The sequence below is a fragment of the Gekko japonicus genome, unplaced genomic scaffold (genome assembly GCF_001447785.1).
Source record: "Gekko japonicus isolate JY-2015 unplaced genomic scaffold, Gekko_japonicus_V1.1 scaffold323, whole genome shotgun sequence".
Taxonomy (NCBI): Eukaryota; Metazoa; Chordata; class Lepidosauria; order Squamata; family Gekkonidae; genus Gekko; species Gekko japonicus.
In genome coordinates, this window is record NW_015168661.1 from 548224 (window position 1) to 564542 (window position 16319).

At 42.7% G+C, this 16319-nt stretch overlaps 1 protein-coding gene across 1 annotated transcript in view; it reads left to right on the plus strand.

Moving 5' to 3' along the window:
* Window positions 1–16319, plus strand: part of PRKG1 (protein kinase, cGMP-dependent, type I) — a 710261-nt gene that overhangs the window by 540905 nt on the left and 153037 nt on the right. Inside the window, exon 8 of the mRNA XM_015415260.1 lies at window positions 11099–11173. Coding sequence (XP_015270746.1) covers window positions 11099–11173 — 75 coding nt within the window. The remainder of the gene's footprint in view (window positions 1–11098; window positions 11174–16319) is intronic.

A 16319-nucleotide genomic window follows, 5' to 3' on the forward strand; every position in this document is an offset into this window, starting at 1 on the left:
TCGGGCCCGTTTGACCCCCCGCGATATCCGGCCTCTGTAACCAGGATTTGCTGAGGTAAACTGAGGTAGGATTGGGGGGATCATCTGTGAACTAAATCCTAGTTTCACATACTAAACATAGATGAACCATTTGATATGTCTGAATTGGCCAATATGTTTCCTGCTTACAATATCCTTTATGTTACAATTCCCATGCTTTTTAATTTTATATATTTATTTTATTAAATTTATAGCCTGCTCTCCCACTTTTCAAGTGCAGATAGCTTTCCTTGAGTCTTTATGTTAACAGAGACCATAAATTCAGGGGGAATTAATAATAATTGCTGTTTTCATGTTGGGAGTCATATTTTAGCAGTGTATTTCTAAGATGGCAGGAGGTGCAGGCATTACAATGACTGCGGTCACACATGCTTAATAATCTACTTTCAATCCACTTTCAGTGCACTTTCCAACTGGATTTTAACTGGCAGTTGGAAAGTGGATTGGAAGTGGATTATTTAGAGCGGGTGACCACAGCCACAGTGAACTGGCAAAATCCAGTTGGAAAGTGGATTGGAAGTGGATTATTTAGAACGGGTGACCGCAGCCAATCTTTCTTCATTTTTTATTTACTTCATTTGTATCCTACTTTGCTCCCAGTGGGGAATTTAAAGTGGTTTACAACATTTTCCCCTTCTCCTTTTTATGCACCCAAGAATGCTGTGAGGATAGGTTAGCCTGAGAGTGTGCAACTGGCCCAGGGTCACCCAGCATGCTTCCAAAGCAGAGTGGGGAGTCAAACTTGATTCTGCTATATCTTACTCTAGCCATTATACCACACTGTCTTGCCAGTGAAACTGTATTCGATATTATGGCCAGAGACTTTACAGATGGTTTTACCATTATGAAGTCCAAAGTAAAGCTGAGTGGAGAGAATGTGCAAACCATTTTCGCATCCAGAACTTGTACATTCCCTTGATACCATTTCTTTTTTAGACATAGTGGGAATGTGGTAAGCAGGATCAGACACTCACCAATGCTGCTGTCAGTCAGAAGAAGAGGAGATTGGATTTATACTTCCCCCTTCACTCAGAGTCTCAGTGCGGCTTACTCCTTTCCCTTCCCTTCCCCTCCCCACAACACACACCCTGTGAGGTAGGTGGGGCTGAGAGAGCTCTTTCAAGAACAGCTCTGACAGAACTATGGCTTGCCCAAGGTCATCCAGCAGCTGCAAATCAAACCCAGTTCTCCCAGATTAGAGTCCACTCACTTAACCACTACACCAAAGAAAGAGAGACCATGAGGGTTTATCTGTAACTCTGTGTTCTGGGGCTGAAGAAGTAGGTGCTGATGCCCCAGTTTCCCTCACTCTCTCATCCCTTCCGCTCTTAGGGGAAGAAAGCTGTCCGTTTCTACCTAAAATACCATGGTGGTTAAAGGTATGAGAAGATTTTCGCAAACACAATCAAATTTACGGCACAAACTCGTTGCAGAGATGTTACATGTTGCACGGCATCCTGTCAAATCAAAGGGAGTATCTATCATTGTGTTAATGGATATGCCAACTAGTTTTACATCATTGCAAGACTGCTTTTCCAGATGCTCTGACACAGGTTTTTTATTGGTTTACTTATTCCATCTACTTTCAATAGCATTTACTCCTGTCACTTTTATAGTCTCTTCAACCTGAATGCTTAAATTCACTGACTGTTGGAATACCAAACAAATTTTTATCTCTGGAACATGGGCTTCATAGATTTAGAATTCAAATGTGGCTTCATTTCACTCCTCCTTGTAAATCATTTCCCCCTTCTAGCTCTTTAAAGGTTTACGTCAACAGTGGGTGATTATTGAATCTTAGCTCTCCATACGTCAGTGAGGTCACTACCAACACATTTTTTTCTACTTCAGCCTATAAAAAGTGCTGAAGTTCCTAGAGCTCTTTAAAAAGAAAAAGAAAAAAAGACCAGCAATAGAAATCAAGGGATTCTGTTGCTTTGAAGCATTTGTTACATCTGGGATGGCTTACTTCAGTAATCTTGTTTTAAGGCTATTCTCCACAACCGGGCATTCAGAGTCAGGAGTGGTCAGCTAATAAATGCAACATCGTCTAGTAGCAGTGGCTTCACAGAGAGTAGACCTCATCTGCTCAAGCATAGCATTATAATCAAATATTATAATCTACATCTATAGAAGACAGAGTTTTTTTATAGAAAGAAACTGTAACATTAAAGTCTGGAATCTCTTTTTTAATTTCAGAACATAGGCCTACTGGGGTTAGGAAAAGATGGTTCAGGGTCCACATCGGGCCCAAGGAGTGCCAGTCGGTCGATAAGGGAAACTCTTAAAGCTCTTCAGATAGTTGTTATTGTTTGATGGATATTCACTACTAATTACTTGAAAATTTGTTTTAAGCAAGTTTACTTGTCACAGTCCCCCCCCCCCACCAGAGACTCCTGAAAACTGTAGTGTTGCAATTGCAAAGTACCTGAAAATGTCCAGTATCCCTAGCTGTCCATAACTACAGTGCACAGAGTTCTGTGGGATAAGGGAAACTCTTAAAGCTCTTCAGACTCTCAGATAGTTGTTATTGTTTGATGGATATCCACTACTAATTACTTGCAGAGGGATGGAAAATGCTGAATATGATAAATATGAAACTAGAAGAGAATTAAATGCTGAGCCAAGCTTACACGCCTAGGGCTGCACAGCACTCTGAGGGGAAACGTGTGTGAGTGTTCCAGCCTATACAGTTAAATTGTCATCTTTCCAATGTTTCAGACTGAAGACATCTATGCCTAATTGGCATGCACATACATCTGTGAAAAACTGAAAACGCAAAAGCTGTTCTGTGAACAGACATGAAAATGATACTTTTCTCTGTTAATGTCCATTTTAATCTGTAAAACTCACATTAACTTGGACGCATACATAGTAATGGATTAAGCCAAAAGTCATGTTTGAATTCTTAATCTGTATATCGGGGTTTTTTTGCACTTGATGAAGAACAGAACCTCCTTTCCTGCGTTTCATTTTGCAGTAAACTCAATTAAATTATTGCAGTTCTTTCTCTCTCTTTGCAACTTACTGTGGTATCATCATGCACATTTATTTGACTCTGCAGGGTGGTGCATCACAAGAATGGGATTCTTTAGCTCCTGTTCCCCCCCAAGCAGTGGGACGTTTAGAGCAACATTTTCAGGGTTGGTTTCCTTTGGAGCAGAACATCAGAAATGCATCGTTGCTTTGCACAAATATGTTTGAGTTTGCAAATCTGAAACTGAGAAAAGATGCTAGAAGAACAGCAGGCATTGCACTCAGTTGAATTCCCAAGGCCAGAATCTGAGTCCAACAAGCTCAGTGCACTCCAGGCTGCTTCTGTGACCCTCTTCCTGCAGCAGGCAGTAAATGGTCTGGGGTGAGAAGGTCTTGACCGTTGGATTTCTGTGCTCATGAGCTCAGTAGCACCCCTTCTCTCTGCCCGCCAGGTATGCTGTTCTCTTCTGCTTGCCTGACAGCCCTACTGTACAAAGCCATATTGTTGTGTAGTGTATTTAAGAGAGTTTTTTAGAAGCAGTTTGCATTTCATCACAAGGAAGTACAGAAACCTATAGGTGAAAACTTGGGAGAGTCAGGGTGACCAACTTCTAGATGTGGCCTGGAGCTCTCCTGGAATCACAACAGATTTCCAAACTACTTCTGGAGGAAATAGTAGCTACAGAGGGTGGACTGTCTGGCATCCCATCCTTCCTGAGCTGTCTCCCCTCTCCAGGCTCCTCCTTCCCCAGGCACCATCCCCAAATCTCCAGGATCTCCCAAAATGGAATTGGCAACCCTAGGGGTGATGTGTTCCATGGCTGCCTCTGAATTGTCTTCTTAGGAATGATTTCTAAACTGAAACCATTACCAACTTTATATGGGCGGCCACTCATAGATTTGGCCTCTTAGGGCCAATGCAAGCAACCCTCCAACACACACAGTGAGGGAGCAGTTGCTTTATCTTTGCTCACCCACTGTCTTCCAGTTTATGGGAAGCCACTCTTGTGAAACAACTGTAACATACAGTGTTGGACTGCTTGCACACCACTACAGACCCACCTAAATGCAGTGGGTTGAAACACAAGTATGGCGTTGTACACAGCAGTACCTCATAGGATCAGGTTAAGAGATGAGCAAAGCACAGCATTGTATAGTGGTTAGAATGATGAACTAGGATCCTGGATACCCAGCTTTAAATCCTCACTCTTCCATGAAAGCTTGCTGGGTGACCTTCAACCAGCCACTCTCTCTCAGCTTAACCTACCTCACAAGGTTGTTGTGAGGATAACATGGAGAAGGGGAGAACAATGCTGTAAGGCAGAATAAAACATATAGCAGAAAATTATATGAACTGTAAAGTTCATCAGCTGCCTTGGACCTTGGCCAGCTTGCATTGCTTCCATTGATTAGCACCTTCCGCTGTGGATAGCAAGAGTGTCTGGTGTCCCTCTAAATGGCAGGTATGTCCTGGCCGTACCTTCAGTGATCAATGGGTAATATCTTTGATGGAAGGAAGATGTAAAGCTGAGTTGTTCTTGCAGGAGAAACATATGTCATTCTGACACTGGGAATGCCAAAAATAGCAGTAAATCTCTCACAGATCAGAATATTTGTTTCCCTGTTCAGTGTAGTGCCTGCATCATCACCTGACCAAATGGATCCTTTCATCATCTCCTCTGGGCAACTGGAGTGAATGCAAATGCACTGTTTGATCCATTAGATGTTGTCATGCTTTTTATAGTTATGAATTTGCCAGTGGCTTAATGTTTCTCTCTAAATCTTTAATACAATTATGCCATTCAGTTATAGTGGAGATGTATCATACAGCAGCTTTGTTGGAGGTGGAGGGAAAAAATGAACTTGAGTAGCATTGGCTTTCTAACACATGCCAGAAGTGTGCGCATAGTAAAAGTATGATGGGATTGTCAGTCTCAGATAGGCATTTCTTATTGACCTTTGTGACTGCCAAGAACTGTTTATGGATAAATCAGGTTTTAATCCTGGGTCTCCTTATGCTACCCACTGAGCTATAGCAAGCCCAAAAGGACAGAATAAAACGGCAGAAAAGAAGCAGAATCTGCAATTGCAAAGCTTTTAGTGGTGACCCAGAAGTACAGCATGATTTGGTGTTTTAGAAATGTGTATCACACTGGAGCCTACAGACTTCACTACCTGCCAAAGACATTACAGAAGTTAGGCCCTCTAGCTCTTTTGCACCTACTAACTCATCTAACATTTGGATGATTTACTTAGACCCATCCCTTCTTTTCCCCTTTCTTCTTTTCATACATTGGTCAGTTTCTCGGACTTCAGGTGAATAAAACTTGGCACTCGCATGGCACAAATGCCAGGCTGTGAAAAGTATCTTTCCCAAAGCTTTTGGCAGAGGAGGCAGATTTCGGTGTTCAGAGTTAGGATTAGCCTCCATGTAGTTCACAGAGTTGATAAGCTTCATGAATGAGTCATGTTTAGCCTTGTGGTGCTTTTAATAACATTAAAGATATACCTAAAATTCCCCCCCGACTTCCTCAACAATGGACATGCTAATCATCTTGAACCCACACAGTGAAAAATTTACTTGCTATCTAGTTGATATACTGATTGCATTAGTATAATCCAAATTATTCACCAGGATTCACAAAGTTGTTCTTCAGCCTTTAAATAGCATTCTGTAGATTTTAGAATTATATCTAGGTATTCTGTTTAGAAAACAAGGTTTCGTTTAGTAGTGTTCATGTTAATGACTAAAAATATAACCTCATAAATCTCATTACCTTGGGAAGACTTAAAGAACTGTATTATTTCTGTGGAAGAGGGCAGGAAATTTGTGCTGTGATTTCTTAATTTCTCCCACTGATTTATTTCTATTCCTGCTGTTTTAAAATATTGGGAGTAACTGACTTTAACTAAGTGGTTTTTTTCGAACATGCCCGTTCTTACAGTGTTTTGATTTGGCACTAGTCGATAAAAGGGTTACTAAATTGAGGAAGCTCCTGTTTTCCTGGCACAAGGTGCACAATCTCTGACCGTGCCATCCTAAGTAGAGTCCCACTGTTGTAAGCCTGTTGACTGCAGTAACCATAGAACGATATAGTTCTGTTTAGAATAGCAGTGTTAACAATGTAATCCTATGCAAATTTACTCCATTCTAAGCCCACTAATGTCAGTGGGCTCGGACTGGAGTAACTACATAGGATTGCACTGTAAGTGTAGAAAATGATCCAAGGAGGTGAGCATGCAATGGTTCTGGCACTTGGATATAGCCATAAGAATCAGTGCACTCTTGTATTGCCCTGTTTGCAAAGCTGTGCCCCATATAGTAATTTAAGCTCATCGTACCCCACCTATAGTGCTCGTTCACCAGTTATAGAATCATAGAGTTGGAAGGGGCCATACAGATCATCTAGTCCAACCCCCTGCCCAAAGCATGATCAGCCTAAAGCATCTCTGACAAATATTTGTCCAGCCCCTTTTTGAAAGCTGTCAGTGAAGGGGAGCCAACCACCTCCCTAGGCAGTTGAGGGTGGAAGAACTCCCACCCCCTTGTTGCCTGTCCTCACTTTGGTGAAGGGCTGGGAGGAAATGTGGTGAGATTGGCTCCCCATGGGGGCCAGAATAGCATCCCATAATGTCATAGCATCATTTTCAGCTACATAACTGGAAATGACATCACCACACCACAGGATGCTCTAGCATTCACTCAAAACTGTATGATAAAGCCATAGAGTTTCAGGTAATGTTAAAGCGCCCTGAGACACAGTGATGTCAGTTCTGGTTACACAGCCAGAATTGATGTCATAATGTTGTGGGATGCTGTTATGATGAGTTTCTACCCCATTCAGTTTTCTGGTGGTTGCAAGCTTAACTCCCCCCCAAAGAACAGCCTGCACTTGTCTGCAGGTTATTCTTCGTGAGTTTGCAGTAAAGGTCATCAGGAGAAAGCATGCTGTAAAAAGACATACCAAAGGATGCTTTTGCCTCTGCTGTTACTGGGAGTAACTCATCACCCAGGGCTGTCACAAATGCTTACTGCTTCCAGCAACCATATATTGGTTGTTGGATCCAGGTGGCCATTGCTTGAACCCCACCACTCGTATACAGCACTGAGGAAGAGAGTGGCATCCCCACCCCCTTCCTTCCAGCATGGACTGGAATTCTCATGATCTGCAGCAGGTACAAGCCCAAGATGCAACAACTTCCCGTTAGAAATTCCCTTTAGAGGTTCCCTTCCTTGCATTCATGTACTGAATTGTGCCCATAGATTCCAAAAGTGATGGCAGAATGCATTGTTTAAAAAATCACATGGAGAAACAAGTCTTTTATGTTTTACCCTTTTACTTTACAAAGCATCGATTGCTAAAATTTTGGGTTATCTTAGACAATTTGTACTTGATACTCCAGAAGAATCTTGTTGTCTTGTGTTTCCTTTTCAGCCTTGTCACTTATATCCTGTTCATTGATTTTTGTGAAAGAATTTAATGTTCTAAGGATATTGCATAAAGGAAATTATACGGTGGGGGGACTTTCTGGTATTTTGTACTAGCAGCTCGCAGTTAGCAAAGTACATAAAGGACATAGTAATACTCCATCAAGCTCCAATGGGAATTAAATACATGTACTGAATGGTATGTCGTAATGTATTTCCTGGAGTCGTTACTTCTCTAAACAAGTGACGTTCAGACTCACACAGATCAGCTGCCTTTGTCCACTCAGTGACACACTGGACACACACTGGACACACACTATTAGTCGGGTTGACTGAGTCAGTGCTGCTTAGAGTTAAAATTAATGCAAAGCTGGTACAGAATGGGGTTGTTGTTGTTGTTGCTTTATTTTAAGAAATTACAGTTTTTTCCAGCGCTGAAAATGGTTTTCAAGTATTGTCAAAATACATAAAACTGAAATAACGTTACTGCAGCAGGCTTACCCATGGGTATAACTGCCACATGAGTAGTCTACTTACATGAGCAACATCTGAACAGGAGTCTCATGAGAAATGGCTCCATCTCCACAATGTAGTTAAAAATGTAGTTTTTAAAATCATGGTAGAATGATCCTGGGAGAAAGGCCATAGTGCAGCACCTGCTTTACATGCAGAAGGTCCTAGTCTGAATCTCCAGCAGCTCTCATGAAAGGATTTCAGGTAAAGACCTTGGAGTGCTACTGCCATTCAAGGCAGACTGTAGTGGATAAACCAGTGATTCAGTATAAGGGATCCTCCATGAGACCCCTTCTCCAATGTCACATTGGAATGCTGTCTGCAGTGCCACTTCACTGTTGTGCATCCCACAAAGCCCAATAGCCAGGGTAGTCTTGGGTATTAAGCCTATGTTTAGTGTTTGAGTGAGGGTTCTTCCTAGTATGAGCACAAACTCATACATTCGGTGCCAGAACTCAGCACTAGAGGATGATTTGAATGTGCAAATCTATAACCAAACTACCATTTTAGTCAGTGATCCCTTCCCCGCTCTGTCTCACTCATTAAAAGCATGAGAAATAAAATTTGATCCTGTTCATGTTTTAGCAGTCATCGGCCCCAGCCACAGGTGCCAGAAAACGTGGGGGGGGGAGGCGTGGCTATTTGCGCCATCACATTCTGATCCACCATTATGCGATCAGATGCGCCGGGGGCACGCCGGGGTTTTGTCCTTCGGCGCACGCTGCAAAGAGGACAGCTGGAGGGAATAGGCGCGCACTGGCACCATCACATTGGACGAGTCCATCTGCAGTCCGTGGCAAACCATTTGCTAGTAGATCTTTGCATGTACTTTTTAACTGCACATCTTCGGCAGCACACCATGAGTTGGCCATGGGTGTGCTACGCTTGCCAGATATTGTGGTGTGATTACACCCCGAAAATCCACCCAGCATTCGTGCCTTTCGCACGGCAAATTCGTGTGACTGGGGCCATCTTTTGCTTGTCTCAGCAATGTGCTGGGACTCTTAGAGCAAGGTCTCCGTGATACCAGATGAGCTACTCTGATTCTGTCAAAAGACATCCATTATTTGCTTTGATGAGTAAATGAGGCAGAAGCCTCTAGAGGAAAAAAATTAATCTAATATCCCGGACCTGCTTTACAATAGGCTTTTGTGAGCAATCATCCAAGATATCCAGTCTATGGCAATGTTCTTCATACTGTAGCATTTTTACCTGATCATTTTTGGTTCACCTAGCGCAGGAGGCATTTCTGTATTTCTGTTCCTCAAAATACTGTCACTACGAATTATTCCTCTTTTCTTGTTACCCCAGAAGCAAATTTGGTCTTTGTTTGCAATTCCCTTCAGTCCTTCCTAGAATCATGCAGGTCCATGCTGATTTTAAGAAGGAAAGTAGCTTTTACACTGGCCAGAGGAAAAGAGTGGTCTTCGTAGAGATATTCCAGACAGAGTTGTCAACTACTATGAGACTCAGGCTCAGGACCATATGCCTCTCTTTCCACCCCATCAGGGCACAGTAAAGGGTGAACTAGTGTGTGCCATGTCATCTTTCTGGCCACTTGTTCACAACCACTGTTCTTCCTCAGGACAAACCAGATCAGGAGATGCTACATTCAAGTAAATATGGGTACAACTCAGTGAATTTGTTGCTTTCTCCCGATGGTGGGGGAGAAGGGAATGCAAGACCACAAAACTCATACCAAGGTGTGAATTTGTAGTGAAAACTGAACATGGCTATGGAGAAGAATTGAGCAGTAATATGATGATGGCTGTTGCAGTCTCAAAGGTACAGGACCTTTCCTTCAATGGCTATTCCCAGACACCAATTAAACAATACGTTGCCACCACTGGAACAGAACTGGGGTATTATCAGGGGTACTGAGAGCATGAACATTACAACCTAGGTGGGTTTACTGATCATGAAGCTATATTTTTCAGACTCCAGGAACTGTAATCCTGTGACAAGTCAGATTTCTTTGTGCACAAAACATTTCCTGGATTTCACTAGGGAAAGCGATGACAGAACCAGATAGGTTATTATTGTTGCCTGAGTTATGTGTTCGCCGTCCTTCTACCAGTCGTGTTTTGATATTATAGCAAATTGGTTTTCAGTCTAGGAAACTGTTCCTCTGGAACTCCCAGGGGTTCCTCTGCAAAAAGACCAGCAGCGGCAGCTTTCTCACCACGACTGATCTTCCCTTGCAGTGCATGGCTACAAGGGAGAGTTGGGAGTGCTCTGTGTAGGGTTGCTGACTCCAGGTTGGGAAATGCCGGGGGATTTTGGGGGTGGAGTCTGAGGAGGGTGAGGTTTGGGGAGGGGAGGGACTTCAGTGGGGTATAATGCCATACAGGCCACCTTCCAAAGCAGCCATTTTCTCCAGGGGGACTGATCTTTGTTGCCTGGAGATCAGTTGTAATCCCAGGAGATTTCCAGCCACCACCTGGAGGCTGGCAACCCTAGCTCTATAGCAGAAGTGACTCTCAACAGGCCTTGCTGACATGCCATGCATGGTGTAGTGCTTAGTGTCTCCGCCTAGGGTCTGATAGCCACAGGTTTGATAGCCAATATTCAGAGTTTCCTTTGTAGCTAAGTTAATACGAGTTTCTTACAAAGTAGACAGTTTAAGAGCCATTATCAAGAAAGTAGAAACAGTAGCCTGGGCTCATGCCAAGGTTGGCTCATAGACATTTATCCGGAGGAAGATACCTCACTTAACACTGAAATTCTGTCCATAAACCCCGCTTGGTTAGCAACACCCTTTTGTATAGTTGTTAATTTAATCATTGCTATCTTCCACTGATTATTAATTATATAGAAGGTAGTTCCTGGTTCTTCATGCCATTTCCCTCCCCACAATATTTTTGGAGACACACAAACATACATGAAGCTGACTTCTAGTGAGTCAGACCATTGGTCCATCAAGGTCAGTACTGTCTACTCAGCAGCTCTCCAGAATCTCAGGTGGCGATCTTTTGCATCACCTGTGACCTGATCCAGGGATTGAACCTGGCACTTCTTGCTTCCCAAGCAGATGTTCTTCCACTGAGGCACAGCTCCAGTTGCTGATTAAGGATGACGTTTATTGGCCTTTAATTATTTATGCAAGAGGCCTTTTCTTTAAAATGTGCTTTTATTTTACAGCTCATTCAAACATTTGATTGGGGGCCTGGATGATGTTTCCAATAAAGCATATGAGGATGCCGAAGCAAAAGCAAAGTAAGTCCTTCCATCTTTCTTTTATCCTTCTGAGTGTTCTTGCCAGCATGCTACATTTTCAATTATGACATATTTTGTAAGCATTCTTGCTTTGATGCCATAAAAGATCTGCTACTGATTGTTAAAAATCTCACTTTCTCCCAAAGACAGAAAGCAGATTACATGGTATTTTGTAAATAAAAACAAATAAATAATCTCACAAGCCACAAAACAGGAGTGATGGGTTACATTTGGCTTGGTGGGCCAGAGGTTGTACAGGCCTTGGCTGGTTGCTGCGGCTACAGTAGTTCCCATTGCTTGTCATATGCAAGAAGAGAGAGGTACGAGGAGAAAAAGGGACCTAGCATGGATTGGGAAGGGGCAGGTGGGCCCAGCTTGCTCTCTGTCAGCCTAAGGCATCAGCAGGGATTTTTCTGCAAAGCAACCCCACAAAACCAGAGAGCAGGAGGATTCATTTTTGCTAAATCCCAAATTCCGTAATTGTTAGATAGTGACATCAACAGACAGATCCTTTGGTCCACAGGTTCACTACACATGGAAAGGAGAGGATAGTGGATGGTCACCTCCATCCACTGCAATTTCATATGTATTTTAGATTCCCTTCACATGGTTTATTGATCAAAGTAGAGCTCTAACATGTAATCCACATCCTGGCAAATCAATGATAAGGGCTGCTATAATTGCTACTTAAACATTCTTCTGCCTGAGTGGTCTTAATAGAAAGTTTTACAACTATGCATTATAGTTTAATCTTCTCTATGAAACGAGGAATGACTTTCATAATTTTTGCAATAAGCAGACAGAATCAAAGATTCTTGGGAGGCACAAATTGGGAAAGTATCTAAATAGTTTAAATTTGGCACGGTAAATATTGTATTCATAGCTTCTCTGGGGTATTGTTGATACAGCTGTAGCATTTCTCTGTGTTGGGGTGGTTGTGTATGTTATACCAAATTATAGCGTTTGGTATGTTATACCAAATTATAGCATTATGAGTGTCTAGCAGATACTGAGCTCAACCTGGATGGGGAATTGTACATATAGGTGGAAGCTGTGTACATTATACAAGGCTGTGCCATGTATCCCTTTAAACACTGTTACAGTCCTATTGGATTGGCTATTTGGACAAGGAAGAAGAAACTGGATTCAGTGCCCAACCACTGCTTAATTTCAGTGTTTTTCCTGCTGTTTAATATTGGTTAATGTTTTGTTTTGATTTTAATTGTTTATTGCTCTTACCACTGTGGGAATCTTTTTGCTGGTTGAGGAATAGGATATAAATGGTTGTAAATCAGCTGATCAGTGGATTTCAGCTTTATTTGAAAGGGCTGTTCTTGGGTCAGAGCCCCGATTAACTTATTTCATAAACATATGGTCCTTTGATAAGTTAGTCAGTTTTATTTGAAGATCGAGTATTATAAAATCAGCCAGTGGATAACTAGCAGGTACTTCTGTGCATTGCCAGACTTCATAGGAATCCCAACCCCGACTGTCAGGCACCAGGGTTTAATTTGGCTGGTGGGCCTTCCCTTGGTCTCACAGTTCCCTCTAAGATGAGTTCATGTGAGCTAGCTCACAGTTTTTTAGCCTCTGGCTCACACATTTTTGTCTTAGTTCAGGAAGGATGGCTCCAGAGCAAACTAACTTATGTAGCAGCCAAATTGCTCACTCACAACTTTAATGCCAGTAGCTCACAAAGTAGAATTTTTGCTCACAAGACTCCACAGCTTAGAGGGAGCATCAGACTGAGAAGGATGGGGGTTGGATGCCACCCTAATCCACCTCCTCTCCCCTAGCTCTACTCCCTTCTGAGGTGGGAGCCATAGCAGGTCTGTCCTCCTTGACATCCTCCCCCAAGACTTTTGAAGGCCCTAGACAGGCCAGGGGCATGCCCAGTGGCCTCCCTCTACCCAGAAGATTTATGGAGGTGTGGCCCAGCCTGTGAAGGATCAGTAGCATCTCCTGAGCCATTTTTGCCTCTTTCCTGTCCTTTCACACTCTCAGGTTGGAGCTTCTAAATGGCTGATTATCAGACAGCTGGCTGTCAAAGGACCAGCTGTCAATGGGTACCTGAGTCTTAAAGGGCCAGTTGCCACTGGCCAGTTGGCTGGTATGCAGCTCTTTATAAGGTCACTGGGTCTGATGGCTGCTGAGCTTCACCTGATGAGGGACTGAGAAGGAGGGAGTATATTGTTGTCTCCACCACTTCCAGACAGCTTTATCTAATATAAAGCTATGTCCATATTATTTAATCATCATCTTGATTCTTAAACATATCTGCTTTAATTTCCGTGATTTAAAGATAGTCTACTTCTATGCTGCGCTGTCAGATGTAATCAAAACATGACTTACAGTACAATCCTAAACAGAATTACACCCTTCTAAGTCCATTGAAGTCACTGGGTTTAGGTATAATTGTATTTAGGACTGCAGTGTTACATAGCAAAATTATTGGCTTCCAACATTTGGACACTGTAAAAGTTGAAGGCATCAGTGCTTTATTTATTTAAAACATTTATGTCTAACCATGCAATTGTAAACAGAGTTACACTGTTTTAAGCCTTTTGACTTCAATGGACAAAACAACTCTGTTTTGGATCACACTATAAAAGTATTTTTTTATGTTATTTATAGTCAGCCTTTCTCACAGGGACTTAAGGTGGATTACACAGAGTGAGTCAATACAATCAACAAAATGGGTCATTCAATAAACAGTGCATTTTAGGACTATCGAAGTCTAGAACCAAGCAGAAAGAACTGAAACACAGCATAAGTATTCACATGACACATTAAGTGGTACAAAAATTATATAATAGGATCCTACTTATAGTAAGCTATATGCAGCAGTGCAGGCCACAGTCCCTGGTCATTTATCCAAGTAAGTTTGTGAACCATTTTGTACAGTGCAACCCGATTACATGTGCAGACAAGCCCCCTGGAATTATTTGATTTTCCATAGTTTGCAGAAAACCAGGAGAGTGGAAGCCTTCCTGACCTCCTCAGGCCATTCCATAAGGTGGGAGCCACAACGGAGAAACCGTTTTTGCCCATTTGCTGGTTGGCACCTGCAGAACGCCTGCTGACATTAGTGAAAATGTCGTGGTGGAGCACAGGGGAAGAGGCGGTCCCGCAGATAAGAGGGATCAAGACCTCTTGTATGTGAAAGTCAATACCTTAAACTGAGCCTGCTAACAAATGGGCAGCCAATGGAGCATCTGCAGAATAGGAGTACTATGCATACTCCATCTAGCTTTGTCTACCAGATGGAATTTCCAAACTGGGTTTGAGGGGAAACCAATGTTTCTTACAGTACAGTAGTCTAATCTCCATGTTACAGCAGCATGGAACCAGATAACCAGATCAGCCACATCTAGGTAAAGGGCTATCTTATAGACTAGGCTGAGTTTGTAGGAACCAATTTTTTGTAATTGTATTAGCTTGCCTCTCCAGTGGTAAAGCTGGATCCAGTATGCCCCAAGGCTTTTAACTGTCATCAAGGGTCAGCTGAACTCCATCAGAAGTGAAAAGAACAATGTCCTTCAAGGCCTCCACCTTCCCAGTCAGTGTTACCTCTGGCTTTTCAGAGTTTAGTTTCAATTTGTTCACTTTTAGCCAATTAACCACAGCAGCCAGGCAGCTGTTCAGGAAAAGAAATGAGCTTTAATAGTCAAGAACACCTGATATATTTCCTTGACTTTTTGAAAGCAACTGCATGAGAAAAGGCAAAACTGGGACAAAATAAAAAGAACTGGAAAAGCTGCTGACCACAACCCATATTGAAACCTGCTTCATAAAGGTGTAGCACTCAGCAGTTCCTTCTTCCCTACCACATGCAGCAGAGCTCCTCTGAGCTGGTTTCTTGTGTTGCTCTAATTGACTTCCACTAATTGCCCTTCAAGGGAATATCTTTTCAAGGTATCAGACTGTGAAGTGACAGCAGGAGACACAGTTCTGGCTGTGCAAGGTGCTCGTTTGCTAATAAGCTAAGTGGCATAATATTATTCTTCTCTGTTTGTCACCTGGCTCTGGGAGGCATCATGCTATCGAGCAAAAAGCACTGGGGATTCAAGAAGGGGATCGAATTAATGGGGTTTACTTCTTCCTGAAGTCAGTTGCTGACTTGAGGACAGAGTGTGTCCTGAAGCAGATCTTATCTGAAGCCCCCAGCATGTGTAGAATCTTCCCATTTCCTTCCATGAGGTGAAATATGCATAGGAAGTTCTGTTTGAGCTGCAACATCCCGCTTAGAGAAGAGAGAAGATTGCTCAGTATGTGTACCAGAAGGAATTGCTAGATCACACAACAATGGCTTTTCTTTCACCATTTCTTCTGTTCCCATCCATGTTGTGCTATCCGCTTTTCCTGGCTTAATCTTTGTGGAAGCAGTACAAAAAATGTATTATGTTCTCATTCTGAGATGTTCTGTTAATATCAAGGGCACCGAAGTACTTGATTTGTAGCTTGACCAATCTACTAGTGGCTTTGGACATAATGGGGTTGGAGAGGAATAGGATGCAAGAATCAACATGCTCAAAATCAAGCTCCCCCCCCCACCTTTCTCCTAGGAATTCAGGATGGCATATGTGGTTTCCCTCCCCATTTTATCCTTACAACAACTCCTGAGAGGTAGCTTAGTCTGACAGATAGTATCTGGCCCAGAGTCAGCAGACCTTTATTGCACAGTAGGGCTTGAATCCAGGTCTCCTTGAATCACTGCACTGTACTGGCTTTCAGCTTTTGTGCATCTTTTCACTTATTTTCTTTCAATATGTTTACTCTGATTTTCTTCCAATCTGGGTACTCAAAGAAGTTTACCAAATGAGTTACACAAAGTAACATACAGTTTACATAAAGTCTTAAAGAAGTACAGCCCCAAAGACCTTCAGTATACCTCTAAGCATGAGATAAGCCACATGGTCAACCCAATCTGGCACTGATTCTACCACCATGGCTCATACAGGGCAACAGTTGCAAGCCACAGGCTAAGAGTTAAAGGGACAAGAGTCTTTTGGCTCTTGTCCTTTGCCTCATGCTGAAAGTTTGCACTTCTGGTCATATCTGTCATGGACCAGCCAGGTCTCAGCGACAGTGAGGACTCCTCAGAGGAGGAGGGGCCGGCATAGCCAGCCCAGAGTAGTCAGAAGCC